The 24027-nt window shown below is 38.0% G+C and overlaps 1 protein-coding gene and 1 pseudogene across 5 annotated transcripts in view; one reads left to right on the forward strand and one right to left on the reverse strand.

The window, feature by feature from the left end:
• YEATS4 (YEATS domain containing 4) overlaps positions 1–24027 on the reverse strand; it is a 137838-nt gene that overhangs the window by 80655 nt on the left and 33156 nt on the right. The window contains exon 7 of one of the 5 annotated variants that reach the window (XM_003927780.4): positions 6589–17850. The exons of the other annotated variants lie outside the window; for them this stretch is intronic. Within the exon in view, the coding sequence (XP_003927829.1) occupies positions 17681–17850 (170 nt within the window). The 3' untranslated portion in view covers positions 6589–17680. Of the gene's footprint in view, positions 1–6588; positions 17851–24027 lie in introns of those variants that run through there. 5 annotated transcript variants of the gene reach the window in all.
• Positions 1330–2891, forward strand: LOC120364988 (melanoma inhibitory activity protein 2-like; annotated as a pseudogene).

Here is a 24027-nt window from a genome sequence, read left to right on the forward strand (position 1 = left end):
TGCCAGTAGCACTCACCCTTAGTCATGGCTATCAAAAATGTCTCAAGATACTGCCAAATGTCTTCTGAGGGCAATACTGTCCCAGTTAAGAGCCACTGATCTAACTAATCTGCTATTATTTGACATTTAGGTTGTATCTAGTTTGTCACAATTTAACCAGCAGCACTTATGAAGCTCCCAAAATATTTATACTCAGCATATCTTCAAATTACTTCTGTAGGACAAAAACAGACAAATCAACCAGAAATTAGCCAGTCACAAAAACACAAATATTGCATGATTACACTTATATTAGGAATCTAAACTAGTCAGACTCTTAGAAAGAATGGTGGTAGACAGGAGCAGGGCGGACAGGGAAAAGGTGAGTTTTGTTCAGCAGGTATAGAGTTTCAGTTTTGCAAGATTTGAAAAAGTTCTAGAGCTCTATTACACAACAGTGTACATAGAGTTAACACAACTGCACTGTACACCTAAGTAAGTAAATTTTACCTGTTTTATACCACAATAATTTAAAAAATATAGGAAGGACATGATCTCAGAATAAAGGGCTATATTTTATAATAAAGAACAATTTGCAACCCAATTTCAACATGTTAATAACATGTTCTGTGCTTGTTTCAACGAGAACTGCTAAAAGTCTGTGTCTCATCTAAGCAAGAGGAAGCTCACAGTACCAAGTCCCCACCCCCGATCATTTGGATGATGGTTCTGCTCAAACGTATGGAGACCAAAGCCCCAGCTGGTGTTGCCTGGCCTGGTGCTCTGGACATACACATTTCAGGAGAACCTTTGGTGGGTAGAGGTCTAGGATTGGAATCGTAGGTCCTGACAGAACAACGACTTCACACAATCAGCACATAGTTCACATACTAGATGAAAATAAATTCCAAGTGGACTACAAATATCAATCTGGGGGAGGGAGAGAGGGATGAATAGGTGGAGCACAGAAGATCATCGGGGCCATGAAATCGTTCTGTGTGATACTATAAAGCTGGATGCATGTCATTAGACATTAGTCAAAACTCATAGCATATGAAAACAGAGGGTGGGGTGGCCAGGACAGGGTGTGTCGCAGGCTTGTGCAGGTTGGAGCACGTGCACTGCTCAGGATGTAATGTGTAACATGGGGCCGGGGTGAGCAGCATGGGCCTGTGAGGCCTGTGAGTGCCCGTGTCCCCCGGTGTCCCCCACAGCAGGCTCCGCAGTGGTCCGCTCTGGTTGCCACTTGTAGATTCCAGTTCCAGACTAAAGGCTGCATGTTCTTCGCCCTTTGTTGTGGCCCCTACAGGCTGGGGTTACTGTGGCGACCTCCAGAGCAGCCTTGGTGCTATGGAGGAGCCAGGCACTACCTCTCAGCGTTACTTGAGGCTGGTTCTGGACGTGCTACGCCGGGTCGTGGCAGCACTCCATCAAAGTACGGGAGCAGATTCTAATTCTTGTGGTTTTCCATGGGAATGGGTGACACTGGCAGCTATTTTTAGATTTTTTGCTGTTCTTTTTTTTGTTTGGAGAGGTTTTAGATTGGTTAGGAGTAGACTTTATATGGGAAGAGAGAAAGGGCTTGCTGAAATGCTTTCTAGACTAATTGAGGAAAAATGTAAACTACGTGAAAAATTTAGTGTTACTCAAAAACAGCATGAAGGCCATGAAGTCGAGTCATCTTTACAGGATCCCAGCTTTGAGAAGGTGGCAACAGAAGCACCAAGTTTGGAGGCAACCTGTGAAAAGCTGAACAGGTCCAATGTGGAACTTGAGGATGAAATACTATGTCTAGTAAAAGAGTTAAAAGAAGAGGAATGGAAACAGTCTGAACAACATGAACTGATGGCAGATATTTCAAAAAGGAGACAGTCTCTAGAAGATGAGTCAAAATCCCTCAGATCACAAGTAACTGAAGTCAAAATGATCTTCACGACTTTATTTCAAATCAGTGAAGAACCACTGAAGATAGCAATGAAAGATGCTTCGGATGAAAATTTCCAACTTCAGGAGAGCCAGAAACAACTTTTGCAAAAAGCTGAAGTATGGAAAGAACAAGTGAGTGAACTTAATAAACAGAAAGTAACATTGGAAGACTCCAAAGTACACACAGAACAAGTTCTCAGTGATAAAGACAATCCCATCGACTCTGACTGAACACTTGCTAAAGATGAAAGATTGGACTGCTATGCTTGGAGAAGACAGAACGGATGGTGATAACTTGGGAGTTAGAAATGAGCAGTGAATTGGAAAATGTTGCTTACTTAGATCATCTTTCAAAAGGAGCTTTGAAGAAACTAATTCATGCTGCTAAGTTCAATGCTTCTTTCAAAACCTTAGAAGGAGAAGGAAACCAAATTTATATTCAGTTATCTGAAGTTGATAAAATGAAGGAAGAGCTTACAGATCATATTAAAAATCTTGAGACTGAACAAACATCTTTGTAGTCAGAAAACACATATTTTCAAGTGAGAATCAGAGGCTTCAACAGAAACTTAAAGTAATAACTGAACTGTATCAAGAAAATGAAATGAAACTCAACAGGAAATTAACAACAGAGGAAAATTACCAGGTAGAGACAGAAGAGAAACTTTCTAAAGTAGACAAAAGGATCAGCCATGCCACTGCAAAGCTGGAAACCTACAGAAAGCGAGCCAAAGATGTTGAAGAAGAATTGGAGAAAACGATGCATTATTATCAAGGGCGCATTATTTCCTATGAGAACAAAGCACATGATAATTGGTTCGCAGCTCGAACTCCTGAAAGAAGTCTCAATGATTTAAGGAAAGAAAATACAACAGACAAAAATTAACTGAAATAGAGTTTAAATTTGAACTTTTTGAAAAAGATCCGTATATACTGGATGTTCCAAATACACCACTTGGCAGAGAGCATTCCCCTTATGGTCCCCACCATTGGTTCAGCTTCATCTGAAATGAGAGCTTTTCTGTCTCCTCCAACTCCTTTGGAGAGTCCACCCAGACTGTCACCTTTGCTTCCAAGGAGAGGAGGAAGAGGCTCAAGAGGTCCAGGGAATCTTCTGGAACACCAAATTACCCATGAAAGAGGAGAATCAAGCTCTGATACGTTAACTGATTCTCACAGGGGTCCTTCTGACACTGGGCCCCTGTCACCTCTGTGGGAAAAGGGAGCTTCTGGAGATGATTTTCCACCAAGGGATTTCCCAGGTCCACCACATGCTCCATTTGCAAGTATGCTCATCAAAAAAAAAATTTTTTTTTAAGCTGAATATATGTTTTATTAATCAGAGATACTAATTTTACTGTCTGTTCATGTAGTAACACAGTGGAGGAAAAAAATCTTCTAGCATCCGTGAGTGTACCATTACTATTCCAAACTGGGAAGGCAGCCAGCCATAAGTAAACTGTAATAGGTTTCAAATGGATTCATCTTAATACTACAGAATTATTTCTGTATTTTGGTAGTCAAACAATAATTGACTTTTTGCAGGTCTTATAAAACTAAAATTATCTGTATATTATTGGTAGCAACTGGTTATTTGGTGAAAATTACATTACATGAAAATGTTTTTTGAGAAGGACTTTGATAATGAAAGAAAAATATTATTGTTACGGTAAGTTTTATATTTTTTGAAATAATTCCTCTTTTTTTAAAAACAGGTGTTAATATAGGACAAAAATTACATTAAAAGTTAATGAGATTTCCTTTAATCATCTGTATTTGCAGAGGTACATTTTTCTGAATGTTGTAAAAATTAATTTGTTAGATCAAGTAATTATTCTGGTGTCAATTTTCAAATAAAAGAATAGGTAATGGAAGTTATAAAATTAATGATTTATTAGGGCACAGAACAGGTTCTCTTAGTTATAAAATGTCGTTTACTAATCTCTTAAACAGTGAAAAATGTCTATCCACCGAGACCTGGATTTTTCCTCCCACCTCCACACTGTGAAGGCAGAAGTGAGTTCCTTCAGGGTGGATTCCGCCTTCAAATGAGCCTGCTTCTGAACATCCAGAACCACAGCAAGAAACCTGACAAGATTTTGCTCTCTTTAAAAGCAATTTTGACTGATCTCATTTTCAATTTAAAGTAACTGCTGTTACTGTATAACTGCTATTTATACTTAATTTACTTATACTTTTGCTAAAATATAGATGTAAATAAAGATGATTTAAATGTGAATCTTATGAGTAAATGATTTCTATTTTATTTTACTCTAGATGGTATAACTATTTTAATTTGATTAATCCAATATTATATAAACAATAGTGGGAGTTTTATATATGTAATGTTGCAGGTGGGGAGGCTTTAAATTCTAAAGTCTGTGTCTTTATGCCAAGCACTATATTTACTGTGGTTGTAGACAAAGGTGAAAGTAAATTTGTGATTAATTAAATACATTTTAGTTGATTTAAAGACTTGTTTGGCATTGATAATAATAAAATCAGCTAGTTTTTCTATTTAAAAAACCTCATAGCATATGTAATGTGAACCCTAATACAAACTATGAGTTTAGTTGAGAGTAATGTATCAGCATTGGTTCATCAATTGTAACAGATATGCCACACTAACGCCAGATGTTAATACTAGGGGAAACTGTGTGTGTGGGTGGGGCAGGAAAAGGGTACATGGGAACTCTATACTTTCTGTTCAATCTTTCTGCAAACCTCAAACTGCTCTAAAAATTCATTGAAAAAATGAGATGTAAGAAGGAAAAGTAAATGCAAAAATAAAAATACCTATAGAAGAACCTATAAATTAATATATAATTTAAGAATAAACTTGGTAGGAATATATCAAAAAACAGGACTCAAGAAGGAAAAGACTATACACCACTAGAACAATGAGAAGAAGATATTAATACTTTTTTTTAAAAAGGAAGAACAATAAATGTCCAATAAGACCATGAGAGAAATGTTCAGTAACACTAATACAAAAATTTAAAGTTATCTATGAAATTGGCAAAAATTTTAAAAAGAGATAATAGTAATCACGAGGGGCTAAACAGGCCCTTTCACATATAACCAGCGAGAACTGTAAATTGGGATGACCTTTGGTCAGAAAAAAATTTCCAAAACTTGGAAGGCAAAATATGATTGCATAATTTGTTTTCATATGAGGGCATTGCCTAACTAGCCCATCTAAGGTGAATTGAATCCTGATTTGTTATTGATTTGCACATTTTACAACTGTAAATTCAGATGTTAGCAAGTAGAAAATGGGTAAGATGTTAATATATATATTTTTTGAGACAGAGTTTCACTCTTTTTACCCAGGCTAGAGTGCAATGGCGTGATCTCAGCTCACCGCAACCTCTGCCTCCTGGGTTCAAGCAATTTTCCTGCCTCAGCTTCCTGAGTAGCTGGGACTACAGGCGCGTGCCACCATGCCCAACTAATTTTTATATTTTTAGTAGAGACGGTGTTTCACCTTGTTGACCAGGATGGTCTCGATCTTTTGACCTCGTGATCCACCCGCCTCGGCCTCCCAAAGTGCTGGGATTATAGGCATGAGCCACTGCGCCTGGCCAGATGTTAATATTTTTGTCCAATAGAGATATAATTTCTGTCCTGCACAGACAAAAATGATTTCTGCTCTGTAAAGAAGACAGCATCAAAAGCTATGATTTATCACCCTGCAGGACATTCATCAGATTTATATCTAATTTAGCAATAATTTATAATAATTTTAGTATTCTTTTTCTTATGTGTATATATGTATATATTACATACATATATTATATAGTCTATATATAATATACATAGTATATGTATATTATATATACATATATAATATATAATATAATATATAATATATAAAATATATACGTTATGGGATATATATATACATATATACATAATATATGTATATACACATATAGATATACATACATATGTATATATAGATACATAGTGATATACATATATAGATTGTACATAATATATGTATATACTTATATATAATATATATGTATATACATATATAGATAGAAATACATATGTATGCAGATATATATAGATATACATTGTGTGTGTGTGTTTGTGTTTGTATGTACAAATAACTTCTTATGTCTTTCTTTGAACTGGCTTTGTTACCCTCCTGGTTTCTTCATTAATAAGTTAAAATAAAAACTTGACCTGTGCTTACTCTACATGTTTATGAGAATACTTTTTAGCATTTTAAAAATTATACATTTGACATTGTATAGGAGTAAATGTGGCCAAATATTTTAAGTCTTAAAAATGTACATGCTTAGCCGGGCGCGGTGGCTCAAGCCTGTAATCCCAGCACTTTGGGAGGCTGAGGCAGGTGGATCACGAGGTCGAGAGATCGAGACCATCCTGGTCAACATGGTGAAACCCCGTCTCTACCAAAGATACAAAAAATTAGCTGGGCATGGTGGCGTGTGCCTGTAATCCCAGCCACTCAGGAGGCTGAGGCAGGAGAATTGCCTGAACCCAGGAGGCGGAGGTTGCGGTGAGCCGAGATCGCGCCATTGCACTCCAGCCTGGGTAACAAGAGTGAAACTCCGCCTCAAAAAAAAAAAAAAAAAAAAAAAAAAAAAAAAAAAAAAAAAATGTACATGCTTTTTAACCTTGCAGTTGCATGTTTAAGAATGGATCCAGAGGAGCTAAGGATGTGCTCAAAGACTTAGCTCTGAGAATGTTTAGAGATGTGTTGTGTATAACAATGAAATACCAGAAACAAACACGCAACATTAGGGCACTGATTAATACCTACATGGGTGTGTGTTTGTTTGGGTTTTTTTTTTTTTTTTTTTAGACAGAATCTCATTCTGTCACCCAAGCTGCAGTGCAGTGCTGTGATCATGGCTCACTGGGCTCGAGCAATCCTCCCACCACAGCCTCCCGAGTAGCTGGGACTACACGTGTGTGCCACAATGCCCCCTCCCTATAAGAATGGTTGTTTCCAGGTACATAAAAATTGTAAGTTTAAAGTTTTTCTTTTGTCTGGTTCATGTTTTCTTGTGATACTTTCAAAAGAAAAAAGTTTCAAAGTCACAAAGTCTAGTTCTACTGTTCTCATTCTCGTTGACATCTATTGAGGTGCTTAGCCCCTGACTATAGTTTTTCCCTCTGTCCCAATTCCTGCCACTATCTTAGAAAATTCAGAGCCCTTATACAGAACTGATCCAACACTCTGGCTTTTTCATTCCTGAATTTCCCATTTCCAGTGATCTTTACCTCCTCTGCACTTCTGTAATTCACTCTAAGACATGTTGATCCTGTTTTCATTCAGAATTAGTCATTGGTCCTCTCTAACACTTTTGTGCTTTTTTTCTGTGTTGCTTTTAGATTAAAATGCTTTTGCTGTTTTTCCAATTTAAAAAAGAATGCATGTTTACTGGGAAAACTTTTCAGAAAATACAGAAAGATTTTAAAAAGAAAATTAAAACATTGCAGCTTGTGGATTAGCACTCAGCATGTTGGTCACCTTAGAAACATATTGCTAGGAATAGTTTTTTGTTTGCTTCATCTAAATGAAATCTTACTATTCATTTTATTTTTATTATCTGCTTTTTGCCACTGAACAATTTATCTTTCCAAGTCAGTAAATACAGATCTATATTGAAATTACTGTGGCTGAAAAATAATTAATTGTACAGCAATCATATTCTTTATATTCTAGGGCTCACTGGGCTCAGCTTCAGCACTATTGACATTTTGGCCTGGATAATTCTTTGTTGTGGGAGGCTGTGTTGTGCACTGAAGGATATTTAATAGCCTCCCTGTCCTCTGTGTCTGTACTAGATGCCAGTAGCTCCCATCCCTAGTTATGACCATCAAAAATGTCTCCACATATTGCCAAATGTCTGCTGTGGGCAATACTGCCTCAAGTTGAGAACCACTGATCTAACCAATCTGCTATTGTTTGACATTTAGGTTTTATCTACTTTGTCAAAATTTAAAGCAGTAGCACTTATGAACCTCCTAACATATACAAACTCAGCACATCTTTAAATTACTTCTATAGCATAAATTTCTAGCAAGGAATGGCACACTTAAAATGTTGATGTTTATTCCCAGATTTCTCTCCAGAAAGATTGTATTAATTTAGAATACCATTGAAACAGCATAAATGTCATTTCCTGAGATCCTGTCTACTTCCAGGTATTGTCAATCTTTTTCATCTTGCTTTGTAATAAGGAAAACAAAATATTAGCTTGTAATTCTTTGATTGCTTACCAGGTTGGTAACCTTTACTATGTTTATTAGCTATTTGTGTTACTGCTTTTATGAACAGCTTATTAATGTCCTTTGCTCACCCTTGATTTTTAAGAGCTGTTAATTCCTTCTTCCAATTTGTAATTTGTCTTATAACCTGATTTAAACCGTTTTTTCTGAAAACTTTATAAGGTTTCCTGTACAGAAGTCATACATTTTTATGTTTTTAAATTATCAGCCTTTTAATTATGGTATTACATTTAATTGTGTCATACTTAGAAAGATCACCTCTAGAGCCAGGCCTGGTGGCTCACATCTATAGCACTTTGGGAGGCTGAGGTGGGCAGATAACTTAAGGTCTGCAGTTTGAGACCAGCCTGGCCAAGATGTTGAAACTCTGTCTCTACTAAAAATACAAAAATTAGCCAAGCATAGTGAGGGGCCTGTAATCCCACGTACTCAGGAGGCTGAGGCAGGAGAACTGCTTGAACCTGGGGGGTGGAGCTTGCAGTGAGCTAAAATCACACCCACTGCACTCCAGCCTGGACAACAGAGCAAGAATCCATTTCAAAAAAGAAAGAAAGAAAATAAGAAGTAAGGAAGGAATGAAAAAGCGAGATCACCTCTAAAATATTAAACTTCAGTATTTTACTCTATTAGGCTAATCGTTTATTTTGCTGATATCTTTCATACTCTAACACTAAATCTTTTTTCCCTCTAGACCAGTGCACCTTAAACTTGAATGTACATATATACCTGGAAATATTAAAATGTGTGTTCTGATTCGGTAGGCTTGGTGTCGGATGAGAGATTCTGCATTTTTAACAAGCTCCAGGTGATGCCAGCACTGCCGGTGGCCACACTCGGAGTTACAAGCTCCAGGTGATGCCAGAGCTGCCTGTGGTAACATTCAGAGTTACAACAAGCTCCAGGTGATGCCAGCGCTGCCCGTGGTGCACTGAGTTACAACAAGCTCCAGGTGATGCCAGCACTGCCCGTGGCCACACTCAGAGTTACAAACTCCAGGTGATGCCAGCGCTGCCTGTGGTAACATTCAGAGTTACAACAAGCTCCAGGTGATGCCAGCGCTGCCCGTGGTGCACTGAGTTACAACAAGCTCCAGGTGATGCCAGCACTGCCCATGGTAACACTCAGAGTTACTGCTCCTAAACCTTCAGAGCTCAGTCCTCTGTACCCTCCATTCTCTGACTCCTTCCTGAAGTTCCTTCCTTTCCCACCTAGTGTGAACTCCAATGGCAGCAATTTCAACTACAGCTCGTCTCTTTGTTCTTCCAGAACAAGAGTCCTGGCAATCTCCATTCCAGTATTGATAAAGCCACCATTTCTTCTAGTCTCCAGCCACAGCACCCCTGCAAGGTATCAGACAGCTTCCACGTACTTCTATTAAAAACATGTGATTTCTCAGGTACATCAGCAAGTCTTCACTTTGTTTCCCTTTCCCATTCCTAGAGTAACTTTGCCTAAATGTAATCGCCTCAAGCTCCAGTCCCCCTCCTCTCACACCTCTTAATCAATGAACAACAATGAAAGGAGAACTTCTTCGAGCCGTCCAGTGGAAATAACATTTAGCATAATGACTACTGCACAATTAAAAACAAACCTACTCAAAGACTCAACCATGTCATATTAAGATTTTCCAACACTTGGGCCAGGTGAGGTGGCTCACGCATGTAATCCGAGGACTTTCGGAGGCTGAGGCAGAATGATCACTTGAGGCCAGGAGTTCGAGACCAGTGTGGCCAACCTTGCAAAACCTGGTCTCTACTAAAACTATAAAAGTTAGCCCGGTTTGGTGATGCACACCTGTAATCCTAGCTACTCTGGAAGGTTGAAACACAAGAATTGCTTGAACCTGGGAGGCAGAAGCAGCAGTGAACTGAGATTGCACTCAAACCAGGGCGACAGAGTGAGACTGTGTCACAAAACAAACAAACAACAAACAGCTTCTTGTTAAAAAAAAAAAATCCAGTCCATTGGCAAGATGGCCAAATAGAGCAGCTCCAGTCTACAGCTCCCAGCAAGATCGACATAGACGGAGGTATCCAGTTCATGTCACTGGGTGTGGTTGAACAGTGGGTGCAGCCCACGGAGAATGAACCGAAGCGGTGGGGCGGAGGGTCTTGCCTCACCCAGGAAGCTCAAGGGGTCGGGGCATGCCCCTCCCCTAGTCAAGGAAAGCCATGAGAGACTGTACTGGGAGGAACAGTTCACTCCAGCCCAGATACTGCACTTTTCCAATGGTCTTCACAACTGGCAGACCAGGAGATTCCCTCCAGTTCCTACCCTACCAGGGCCCTGGGTTTCAAGCACAAATCTGGGCAGCCATTTGGGCAGACAGCAAGCTAGTGGCTGGAGTTTTTTTTTTTTTCGTACCCCAGTGGGACATGGAATGCCAGCAAGACAGAACTGTTCACTCCCCTGGAAAGGGGGCTGAAGTCAGGGAGGGTCTGTGGCCAGGTGACTCAGCGGGTCCCATCCCCACGGAGCCCAGCAAGCTAAGATTCACTGGCTTGAAATTCTTGCTGCCAGCATAGCAGGCTGAGGTCAACCTGGGATGCTCAAGCTTGGTGGGGGGAGGGGCCGCCGCCATTGCTGAGGCTTGAGTATGCAGTTTTACCCTCACAGTGTAAACAAAGCCACTGGGAAGTTCAAACTGGGCAGAGCCCACCAGACCAGCTCAGCAAGGTCACTGCTCCCAGACTGCCTCTCTGGATTCCTCCTCTCTGGGCAAGGCAGCCCTCAAAAAAAAAGGGCAGCAGTCCCAGTCAGGGACTTATGGATAAAACCCCCATCTCCTTGGGACAGAGCACCTCGGGGAAGGGGTGGCTGTGCGTGCAGTTTCAGCAGACTGAAACATCCCTGAAGAGAAGAGTGGATTTTCCAGCTCAGCGTTTAAGCTCTGATAAGGGACAGACTGCCCCATCAAGTGGCTCCCTGACTCCCATGTATCCTTACTGGGAGACGCCTCCTAGTAAGGACAGACAGACACTTCATACAGGAGAGTGCTGGCTGGCATCTGGTGGGTGCCCTCTGGGATGAAGCATCCAGAGGAAGGAACAGGCAGCAATCTTTGCTGTTCTGCAGCTTCCGCTGGTGATACCCAGGCAAACAGGGTCTGGAGTGAACCTCCGGCAAACAGGGTCTGGAGTGAACCTCCAGCAAACTCCTGCAGACCAGCAGCAGAGGGGCCTGTTAGAAGGAAAACTAACAAACAGAAAGGAACAGTATCAATGTCCACTCCTAGATCCCATCCAAACATCACCAGCATCAAAGAACACAGGTAGATAAATCCACAAAGATGGGAAGAAATCAGCACAAAAAGGCTAAAAACTCCAAAAACCAGAATGCCTCTTCTCCAAGGAATCACAACTCCTTGTCAGCAAGGGAACAAAACTGGACAGAGAATAAGTTTGATGACCTGACAGAAGCAGCCTTCAGAAAATGGGCAACAACAAACTTCTCCAAGCTAAAGGAGCATGTTCTAACCCAATGCAAGGGAGATAAGAACCTTGAAAAAAAATCAGACAAAATGCTAACTAAAACAGTTTAGAGAAGAATATAAACGACCTAATGGAACTGAAAAACACAGCACAAGAACTTCGTGAAGCATACACAAGTTTCAATAGCCACATTGATGAAACAGAAGAAAGGATATCAGAAATTGAACATCAACTCAATGAAATAAAGCAAGAAGACGAGATTAGAGAAAAAAGAGTGAAAAGAAAGAAACAAAGCCTCCAAGAAATATGGGATTGTGTCAAAAGATCAAATCTACGTTTGATCGGTGCACCTGAAAGTGAAGGGGAGAATGGAACCAAGTTGGAAAACACTCTTCAGGATATTATCCAGGAGAACTTCCCCAACCTAGCAAGGCAGGCCAACACTCAAATACAGGAAATACAGAGAACATCACAAAGATACTCCTCGAGAAGAGCAACCCCAAGACATGTAATTGTCAGATTCACCAAGGTTGAAATGAAGGGAAAAAATGCTAAGGGTAGCCAGAGAGAAAGGTTGCTTACCCACAAAGGGAAGCCCATCTGACTAACAGCAGATCTCTCAGCAGAAACCCTACAAGCCAGAAGAAGGTGGGGGGCGATATTCAACATTCTTAATTTCAAATTTCAAATCCAGCCAAACTAAGCTTCATAAGTGAAGGAGAAATAAAATCCTTTATGGACAATCAAATGCTCAAAGATTTTGTCACCACCGTATCTGCCTTACAACAGCTCCTGAAGGAAGCACTAAACATGGAAAGGAACAACTGGTACCAGCCACTGCAAAAACATACCAAATTGTAAAGACTATCGATGCTAGGACGAAACTGAATCAACTAACAGGCAAAATAACCAGCTAGCATCATAATGGCAGGATCAAATTCACACATAACAATATTAAATTTAAATATAAATGGGATAAATGCACTAATTAAAAGACAGAGACTGGCAAATTGGATAGACTCAAGACCCATTGGTGAGCTGTATTCAGGAGACCGATCGCACATGCAAAGACACACTTAGGCTCAAAATAAAGGAATGGAGGAATATTTACCAAGCAAATGGAAAGCGAAAAAATGCAGGGATTGCAATCCAGGTCTCTGATAAAACAGACATTAAACCAACAAAGATCAAAAGAGACAAGGAAGGGCATTGCATAATGGTAATAGGATCAATGCAACAAGAAGAGCTAACGATCCTAAATAGTTAGGAGCACCCAGATTTATAAAGTAAATTCTTAGAGACCTACAATGAGACTTAGACTCCCACACAATAATAGTGGGATACTTTAACATCCCACTGTCAATATTAGACAGATCAACAAAACAGAAAATTAATAAGAATATTCAGGACTTCAACTCAGCTCTGAACTCTGCAGACCTAATAGACATCTACAAAACTCTCCACTCCAAATCAACAGAATATATATTCTTCTCAGTACTACCTCACACCTATTCTAAAATTGACCACATAATTGGAAGTAAAACTCCTCAGCAAATGCAAAAGAATGGAAATCAGAACAAACAGTCTCTCAGACCACAGTGCAATCAAATTAGAACTCGGGATTAAGAAACTCACTCAGAACCACGCAACTTCATGGAAACTGAAAACTGGCTCTTGAATGTTGACTGGATAAACAATGAAATGAAGGGAGAAATAAAGATGTTCTTCAAAACCAACAAGAACAAATTCACAACATACCAGAATCTCTGGGACACATTTCAAGCAGTGTCTAGAGGAAAATTTAAAGCAAAAAATACCCACATGAGAAGCAAGGAAAGATCTAAAATTGACACCCTATCATCAAAATTGAAAGAGCTGGAGGACCCAGATTAAAAAAAAAAATAAAAAAAAACCTCAAAAGCTAGCAGAAAACAAGAAATAACTAAGATCAGAGCAGAACTGAAGGAGAGAAAGACACAAAAAAACCCTTTAAAAAAATCAATAAATCCAGGAGCTGGTTTTTTGAAAAGATTAACAAAATAGACTGCTAGCCAGACTAATAAAGAAGAAAAGAGAGAAGAATCAAATAGATGCAATAAGAAATGATAAAAGCAGTATCATCACTGATCCCACCGAAATACAAACTGCCATCAGAGAATACTATAAACATCTCTACGCAAATAAACCAGAAAATCTGGAAGAAATGGATAAATTCCTAGACACTTACACCCTCCTAAGAATAACCAGGAAGAAGTCGAATCCCTGAATAGACCAATAACAAGGTCTGAAATTGAGGCAGCAACTAATACCCTACCAACAAAAAGAAGTCCAGGACCAGACGGTTTCACAGCCAAATTCTACCAGAAGTACAAAGAGAAGCTGGTACCATTCCTTCTGAAACTATTTCAAACCATAGAAGAAGGAATCCTCCCTAACTCATTTTATGAGGCCAACATTATCCTGATACCAAAACCCAGCAGAGACACAACCAAAAAAGAAAATTTCAGGCCAATATCCCTGATGAACATCATTGTGAAAATCCTCGATAAAATACTGGCAAACTGAATCCAACACTACATCAAGAAGCTTATCTAACACAATCAAGTTGGCTTCACCCCTGGAATGCAAGGCTGGTTTAACATATGCAAATTAATAAATGTAATCCATCACATAAACAGAACCAAGGACAAAAATCACATAATTATCTCAATAGATGCAGAGAAGGCCTTTGACAAAATTCAACAGCCCTTCATGCTAAAAACTTTCAATAACCTAGGTATTAATGGAACATTATCTCAAAATAATAAGAGCTATTTATGACAAACCCACAACCAATATCATACTGAATGAGCAAAAGCTGAAAGCATTGCCTTTGAAAACCGGCACAAGACAAGGACACCCTCTCTCACCACTCTTGTTCAACATAGTACTGGAAGTTCTGGCCAGGGCAATCAGGAAAGAAAATGAAATAAAGTATTCAATTAGAAAAAGAGGAAGTCAAATTATCTCTATTTGCACATGACATAATTGTATATTTTGAAGGCCCCATCGTCTCAGCTCAAAATCTCCTTAAGCTGATAAGCAACTTCAGCAAAGTCTCAGGATACAAAAGCAATGTGCAAAAATCACAACCATTCCTATACTCCAGTAACAGAGAGCCAAATCATAAGTGAACTCCCATTCACAATTACTACAAAGAGAATAAAATACCTAGGAATACAACTTACAAGGGAGGTGAAGGACCTCTTCAGGGAGAACTACAAACCACTGCTCAAGGAAATAAGAGAGGACACAAACAAATGGAAAAACATTCCATGCTTATGGTTAGGAAGAAACAATATTGTGAGAATGACCACACTGCCCAAAGTAATCTATAGATTCAACACTATCCCCATCAAGCTACCATTGACATTCTTCACAGAATTGAAAAAAACCACCTTAAGTTTCATTTGGAACCAAAAAAGGGCTCAAGACAATTCTAAGCAAAAGACAATTCTAAGCAAAAGAAACAAAGCTAGAGGCATCACAATACCTGACTTCAAACTATACTACAAGGCTACAGTAATCAAAACAGCATGGTACTGGTACCAAAATAGAGATATAGACCAATGGAACAGAACAGAGGACTCAGAAATAATGTCATACACCTACGACCAACTGATCTTTGACAAACCTGACAAAACAAAACAAGCAATGGGAAAAGGATTCCCTATTTAATACATGGTATTGGGAAAACTGGTTAGCCATATCATAAAGCTGAAACTGGATCCCTTCCTTACACCTTATACAAAAATTAACTCAAGATGGATTAAAGATTTAAACATAAGACCTAAAACCATAAAAACCCTAGAAGAAAACCTAGGCAAAACTATTCAGGATATAGGCATGGGCAAAGACTTTCTGACTAAAACACCAAAGGCAATGGCAACAAAAGTCAAAATTGACAAATGGGATCTAATTAAACTAAAGACCTTCTGCACAGTAAAAGAAAATAATATCAGAGTGAACAGGCAACCTACAGAATGGGTGGAAATTTCTGCATTCCACCCATCTGACAAAGGGCTAGTATCCAGAATCTACAAAGAACTTAAACAAAATTACAGGAAAAAACCAGCCCCATCAAAAAGTGGGTGAAGGATATAAACAGACACTTCTCAAAAGGAGACATTCATTTAGCCAACAAACATGAAAAAAAGCTCATCATCACTGGTCATTAGAGAAATGCAAATCAAAACTACATCGAGGTACATACTATCTCACACCAGTTAGAACGGTGATCATTAAAAAGTCAAGAAACAACAGATGCTGGAGAGGATGTGGAACAGTTTTACACTGATGGTGGGAGTGTAAGTTAGTTCAAGCATTGTGGAAGACAATGTATTGATTCCCCAAGGATCTAGAACCAGAAATTCCATTTGACCCAGCAATCCCATTACCGGGTATATATCCAAAGGATTACAAATCATTCTATCATAAAGACACATGCATACATATATTTATTGCAGCACTGTTCATAATAGCGAAGACTTGGAACCAACCCAAAGGCCCATCGGAACCAACCCAAAGGCCCATCAGTGATAGACTGAATAAAGAATATGTAGCACATATACACCATGGAATATTACGAAGCCATCAAAAGGATAAATTCATGTCCTTTGCAGGGTCATGGATGAAGCTGGAAACCATCATTTTCAGCAAACTAACACAAGAACAGAGAACCAAACACTGCATGTTCTCACTCATAAGAGGGGAATGAACAATGAGAACACATGATTAGAGGGAGGGGAATGTCAAACACAAGGCCTTGTCAGGGATTAAGGGACTAGGGGAAGGATACCATTAGGATAAATATCTGATGTAGATGACAGGGTGATGGATGCAGCGAACCACCATGGCACGTGTATACCTATACAACAAACCTGCATGTTCTGCACAGGTACCCCAGAACTTAAAAGTACAATAAAAAAAATAAAAATTATTGTTGAGTTATACGAGTTCTTTGCAATGTCACAATGAAGTCCTACCAAGATTAAAGCTAACAAAAAAAATAAGAGCCAATAGAGAGCACGATTGAGCCATGACCGTTATATGCATGCATCACCTACTATGTATGCATACATAAAGTCAGACCTACCTACATGGACGAAGTCTTACTCTGTTGCCCAGGCTGGAGTGCAGTGGTGCAAACTTGGCTCACTGCAACCTCCGCCTACTTGGTTCAAGCGATTCTCCTGCCTCAGCCTCCTGAGTAGCTGGGATTACAGGTGTGCGCCACCATGCCCAGCTAATTTTTGTATTTTTAGTAGAGATGAGTTTTCACCACGTTGGCCAGGGTGGTCTTGACCTCCTCACCTCAGGTGATCTCCTTGCCTTGGCCTCCCAAAGTATGGTATTACAGGTGTGAGCCACTGCACCTGGCCCTTAAAATTTGATGCATTTGTATGCAAAGAATAATGACACTGTGATAGACAGAATAAAAGATATAATCTTTACCATCAAAGAGCTTTTCTATATGCCACAATGAGTGCCAATAAGAGATGTGAGGTCACAATACTATGGAAATACTTTTAATTGTATTGAAGGATTTCCAGAAAGTCTTCAAAGAGTAAAACACACAACCAGAGGCAGAAATAGGATCTGTAAACTACATTTATTGAATACTTCTTATACAAAAAAGATAGGATGGGGTAGGTAAAAACTTGAAGAAATTAAATATACGCATTAATTTTATCACTAATTCTAACTACCAGAGAAGTACAAAATTTGTACAAGTAATACTTTATAATGAAATAAGCTATACATATACTACAATAAAAATTTTTTTAAATTGTGCTTAACATCATAGAACTTCCCTAAAAAGGGTTAAAATGCCTACATAACATCCATTCTTACACACATATTTTCCATTAAAGATTGCTTAAACAGTACATATTCCCATTGCTGAGCAATCCATGGTCAACAGCTATGAAGTTCCTCAAAAAAACATCATAGCATTTGCAGTAAGTACATTTCTCTTGTGAAGCCCACCTTATTTTTAGTTTAGCTTACTACCAAGTTCTCTTGAGAACTGTTTATATGTCTTTTGCTTGGTCATCTTCTTCAAGTTTTCTGATTTCATTTTTTAAACAATTTATAGTTTCACGACTTGCTTTTAATCTCTCCTTAAGCTCTGCAATCTCAAAGCTTGTTTTTTTCTTAGCAGCTTCTAATTTTTCTCTGGTTTTCACTTCAAGTTCTGCAACTAAAGAAAAAAAGTATTTTTACTCAAGTATTTTTCTCACATGTTTAAGATATATGACAGGGTAGTAAATATGGCATTTCCTGACAATAATGTTTCCATGATGAAATGTGGATAACTTTAAGAATTACATTAAACATGGGTGTGGGTTGGGGTAGGGGAAGAATGACTGATTCCCAAGGGAGGATCTAAGATGTTTCCTACAACTAAAAATGAAATTCTGGTGACCAACTCAGAGTTAAAATTTTAAGACATAATGTCCTTTTTTCCATACATGTATTAAGATTGAAATAAGGGGACACACAAACCCAAGATACACCAGCTAGTAAGAGCTGATTGGGTGTAGTGACTCATGCCTGTAATCCCAGGACTTTAGGAGGCTAAGGCAGGTAAATCACTTGAAGCCAGGAGTTCGAGACCAACCCGGCTAACATGGCAAAACCTCATCTCTACCAAAAATACAAAATTAGCCGTGTGTGGTGACACACACCTGTAATCCCAGCTACTCTGGGGGCTGAGGCACAAGAATCACTTGAACTTCGGAGGCAGAGGTCGCAGTGAGCTGAGATTGTGCCACTGCACTACAGCCTGGGTGACAGAGTGAGACTCTATCTTAAAGGGAAAAGAAAAAAAAAAGTGCTAACTACAAATATCCTTAAATTTATATACAGGTGAAACTTTTATAAACAAAATCACATTATCAAAACAAGCCAATATTGTTTTTTTTTTTCTTTTTAAAAAAGGTAGCAATTACTGCTAAAGTCTGAATCCCAGCTCTGCCACTTACTAGCTGTGACACTGTAAGCTATTTCACCTGTGTTCCTTACTTATGAAACAGAAATGATAATGGCAAATCCCTCATAATATTATTTGTCAAGAAGACTTTTTTTTTTTTGAGAAAGGATCTCACTCTGTTACCCAGGCTGGAGTGCAGTGGTATGATCCTGAGTCACTGCAAACTCTGCCTCCTGATTTCAAGTGATCTTCCCACCTCATCCTCCCAAGGAGCTGGGATTACACGTGTAAGCCACCCCACCCAGCCTGTTGAGAATTAATTTATGTAAAGTACTCAGAATACTGCCTGTACAAAAAAGCCCTATCAACGATTGTTATGAGAACAGAGAAGCATTAAATGATATTCAAAACTATCTATCTATAACAAAGTACTAAAGAAATGTTACTGTAAAATAGGACACATCTATTTAAATATGCCACTTGGATATGCAGCATTGTTTTACAAAGAAAAATGCTTGCTTGTATCTAACATTTCCATCTTGTGGACATTTTTGGTAACTACTGCTCACTATTAAAGTACATCTATGCTTTCACTAAAGTAAGATGGTCACTAATTGGAAGCCAGATGGTTTGGTGGGAAAAAACCTAACTATGGAATTAGAAAAGACCTGAGTTCAAATAAACTCTTGGTTTATTAGCTGAATGCTGGCATTTATAATGCTCCCTCAAATCTCTTGGTCTATGTTATACAGTTAAAACTAGGTATTTCTCAGAGGATTTATGAGAATTACATGAATTAATTATATGTAAAGCATGTAGCACATAAAAAACATGCAATAAATACTAATGAGTTATTTCCTTATTTTGCTCATTTCTGGTGACTTACTTTTTGTGATTGACAAAACAATTCATATTTTACATTGTAATTATTTTCATTCTTTTAAAAATTATTTTTAAGCAAAGGTAGTACACATAGGATTACAAATTAAAAGATTAAAAAGAGTAGACAGTGAAAAAATATGCTCTTCTAAAACATCTGTTCCCCAGCCTGCCACGACCCATCAGTGCTTCTTCCCAGAGATAATCACTGTTAGGGTTCTCTGATACCTTTCCACAAATAGTATGTTGACATAAAAAGCATACACTTACGTGCATCTTCCCAACAAAAGTGGTATCATTCTATACACTTGTTTTGCACTTTGCTGTTTCACTTAATTTTATACATGGGAGCTCATCCTATAACACAGAGCTGTCTCAATCTTTTTAATGACTACAGAGGACCTAATTGAATGGATATACAAAATTCATTTAGTGTGCCCCCTACTGATATACATTCAGAGTATCTCCATTTTTTTCTTTTGCAAACAATGGAATGATGTATATTCTGTGCATAATCATTTTAGTATATTTGTAGAATAAATTCCTGGAGACGGAATTGTTTAAGAATATATGTACTTGTAATTTTGGAAGAATGGCAAGCAACTCAAGAGGATCTAATAATTTATAACCCTATTAGCATTGTGTCTGTTTACCTATTTCATCAACTTTTTGGTCTTAGTTAACCTGAAAAGTTAAAAATAGTATTTCAGTGTAGTCTTAATTTGCATTCATCTTATTACTACTGGGGCTGACTAATCTTTTTTTATAATGTTTGAGACATTTCTCCCTTTCTACAAATGATCTGTTTCCCTTTGTCCAGTATTCTATTGGGTTTTTGGCCTTGCTTATTGATTTGTAGAAGCTATATACAGCTTTATAGAGTAGTCCCCCCTTATCCACGGTTTCATTTTCCATGGTTATAGTAACCCACTGTCAATAGTTGTCTGAAAATAGATGAGCAGAGTAGAATAAGACTTTTTTGGGAGGGAAGAGCACACATTTAGGTAACTTTTGTTAGAGTACACAGTTATAATTGTTCTATTTTATTAATTACTGTTGTGAATATTTTGTTGTGTCTAATTTATAAACTAAACTTTATCATAGGTGTACATGCATAGGAAAAACAGTATCTAGGGATTGGTACTACCTGCAGTTTCAGGCATCCACTGGAGTTCTTGGAATGTGTCCTCTCGGTATAAGGGAGGACTACTGTATGTTAAGAAAGTAGTTATTTGTGACATGAGTACAATATTTTTCCATGGCTTGTCAGTCTTTAGACTTTGTTCCCATGTGCTATTTACTAAGCAGAAATTTGTATTCCTCTGCACCCTCTCTCCCCACATCAATTTAGAAAACACACTGAATGATGTGCACTTTGTTAGATGCTGGGGTACAGAGGCAGGAAATAGGCAAGAAGGAAATGCACTAACGTCATGAGGTAATCTTAGGGAATGACAAGAATAGACTGGATTCAAATCAAATAAAAAGGGGAAGTTTTATGAAGGAGGGCTTCTTGGTAGTAGTAACATCTAAATTCAATTTTAAACAATGAGAACGGAGTTAGGTAAATGAAGTGGACATACAGGCCCAGGAAGCAGCATAAAAACAACAAGGAGTCCTGTATTACTGTAAGCAGTAGTTTTAAAACTAGCCAGGGAGACCTGATTTAACTCAGTTGTCAGAAGGACAGCATACACTGTAGATATAACATAGATTCAAGTTGTTTGATTCATGATACTTTTATTTTTGACAACTTGGGAGACTGTGAAGGGTACAAGATGTGTGGAAGAAGACATAAGTTAATTAGCCATGAGATCCTGGGGGAAAGATTTTACAACTTCTTTTGGCTTGTTCCAGTGTGTTCTACTTCCTACGTGTTAAATGCTTATAGAAAACAAGAAAAGCTTCTGTTTTTAACTCCCAATGAAGTCTCAGTTTCGAGGAAACAAATCCAAAGAATTACTACTTTTATAAAGTCAGTTCAACTTGCTGGTTAGGAGACTGACTGTAAGGCTTTTTATAATTTGTTAGACTGGACAGATTTGGGGTTTAAAATGCAGGCTCTACTGGGTAATTTTAGGCAAGTTATCAAATCTCTCTAGAGTCTTTACCTACAAAATGGTCCTAATCATAGTTTCTCCCTCCTAGGCTTGTTTATCCAATAAGTTAAGAAATGAAAAGTGCTTGTCAAGTACATAGTAAGCTTTCAGTAAGTGTTCACTATCATTTTTATTATATCTTGAAGAAACAACTAGAAAGCTAGATCATTAGTGCTTAAGTAAACTTCCAATACACTCTATAATAAATATTCTCTATCTAAAAATACTATTACATTTTTGGAGCCTAAGTTCTGAGGACTGCTGGGGAAAAAGTTCTGATTCTACTATTAACCCTGGGCAAGTTTCTTAACCTCCTTATACCTCCATTTCCTTTTCCAAATATTACCTAATAAAGTTGTTATAGAACTGAGTTTATACATGTACAGACTCAGAAGAGTACAAATAGTAAGCATTCAATAAATCTGATATTTTATTATTACTGAATATTGACTATCATATGCCTTCAAATTGGTAAAACTATACATTCCTTTTTTAGACCTTTGATTAATATTCCCAGATAGCTTTCCTAAAATGCTGAATTTATACTCACAAAATAATTCATGAGAATCCAAAGTTTACCACATTCTTAATCAGTACAACTATTAAACATTCCTGGCTGACATGGTGATTCACGCCTGTAATACCAGTACATTAGGAGTCTGAGGTGGGAGAAACCTGCCTCTACAAAAAATTAGCCAGACATGGTGGCACATGCCACCACCGTGGGGGTGAAGGCAGGAGGATCACTTGAGATCACGAGTTTGAGGCTATAGTGAGCTATGATCATGCCACTGCAACCCAGTCTGAGTGACAGAGCGACACCCTCTCTCTGGGGGCAATAAATATATTTTTGCTAATTTGATAGGACAAATATAGTCATACATTACTGTTTGGTTTGCATTTTTAAAATTATTAGCAGGGCCAAATATTTTACCATTTTATTTACTGGTGATCTCTTATTCTGTTTGTCCATATGTTCTGTTCCTTTATTTACTGAGGCTTAACATGTTTTTCCATATATCTGTTTTAGCATTAAAAAGATGATGTTAATTCTTTGTCATATTATCTGCAAACTTTTCTTCTTTGCCCTTTGAAATGTAGAAATTAAATATATTTAATAAAGTCAGTCCTTTTTTAAATGTGATTTTTCCTAATACTTTAAATTTAGAAAGTCCTCCCTAGCTGGAGAGCCAGTATTCTAATTTTTCAAAAAACAGGCTGATTGATTTTCAAAAAAAAAAAAATTAAATATCTTTAACTAAACTAAAATTTGTTTTGAAGTGATGTTCTAAATTAAGTTTTCCTCCCAAAAGCTTACCAATTATGCCAACACCATTTATGGAATTAGACTTTTCTTCCTTATTTATTTGGTACCGGTAAGAAAATGAACTAAATATCACACAAAAAAATGTAATTTATTGATAAAAATTTCCCAAGGTTATACAGCTCCATACATAAGCTTTAACACATAAAAACAGATTTACAGCCTTTTAACAAAACACATTACTTACACCTACTTGTTATACATAAATAAATAGATTTGTCAAAAACAAAAAAATGTGAGCACTTTAATTTTAGAAGAGAATTTTCGCCGTGAATGGGCACATTTCATGGTATGAAAGAAAGAAGGTAAGAAAGTGATCAATAAGGAAGCACAGTGGTGCTTTTTACCTTTTCCAAGTGATCATACACTTAACTGTCATATGTTCATAACATTTTTGCGGATGTAGAAATTAAAGCATACACATTTTCAATGATGACCACGTGGCAAAATTATAATTAGCATCCAGATCTTTTATGTTGTAATCAAGTGTTTTACCATCCCTCTACCTCTTCTTTTATTGGATCACTCCCTTTCAGCCTACAAATATACTAGTTTATTTCCTCCTGAAAACAATACACTTTTGACCCAATATTTTGCTTTTGCTACTGCTTCAAAGACTACTGCTTCCCTTTACAGCCAAGCTTCAAGACAGAGTTGTCTATAGTGCCTGTCTCCAATTTATCTTATCTGATCGTCTCTTACCCACTTCAGCTGATCTTCTGACCTTACTATTCTCCTTACACTGCTCCTGAAGCTCCATCTTCCTCTATCCAATTACTACTAGGCCCTCATCCCACTAGACCTAACAGCAGTATTAGACACTCTCTAGTTCTTGACACACTTCATTCACTTGGCTTTGAAGACATTACATGCACCTAGTTTTTCTCCCTCCATACTTGCTATTGGTTCTTCATTCCCTTTGTTGAGTGCCCAGGTCTCTTAGTCTTTGAATCTCTCTTTCTCCTTCACTTACTCCTTTGATCATACCATTTGGTCTCACAATTTATAATTCTATTAACTTTCAGATTTATGTCTCCAACCTAGACCTCTCCTTGAATGCCAGGGTGCAACATCCCTCTCAACATCTCAACTTCTATGTCTTACAGGCATCCCACACCCATCATGTCCAAACTTGCACTTTTT

The sequence above is a fragment of the Saimiri boliviensis genome, chromosome 7 (assembly GCF_048565385.1).
Source record: "Saimiri boliviensis isolate mSaiBol1 chromosome 7, mSaiBol1.pri, whole genome shotgun sequence".
NCBI classification, from domain to species: Eukaryota; Metazoa; Chordata; class Mammalia; order Primates; family Cebidae; genus Saimiri; species Saimiri boliviensis.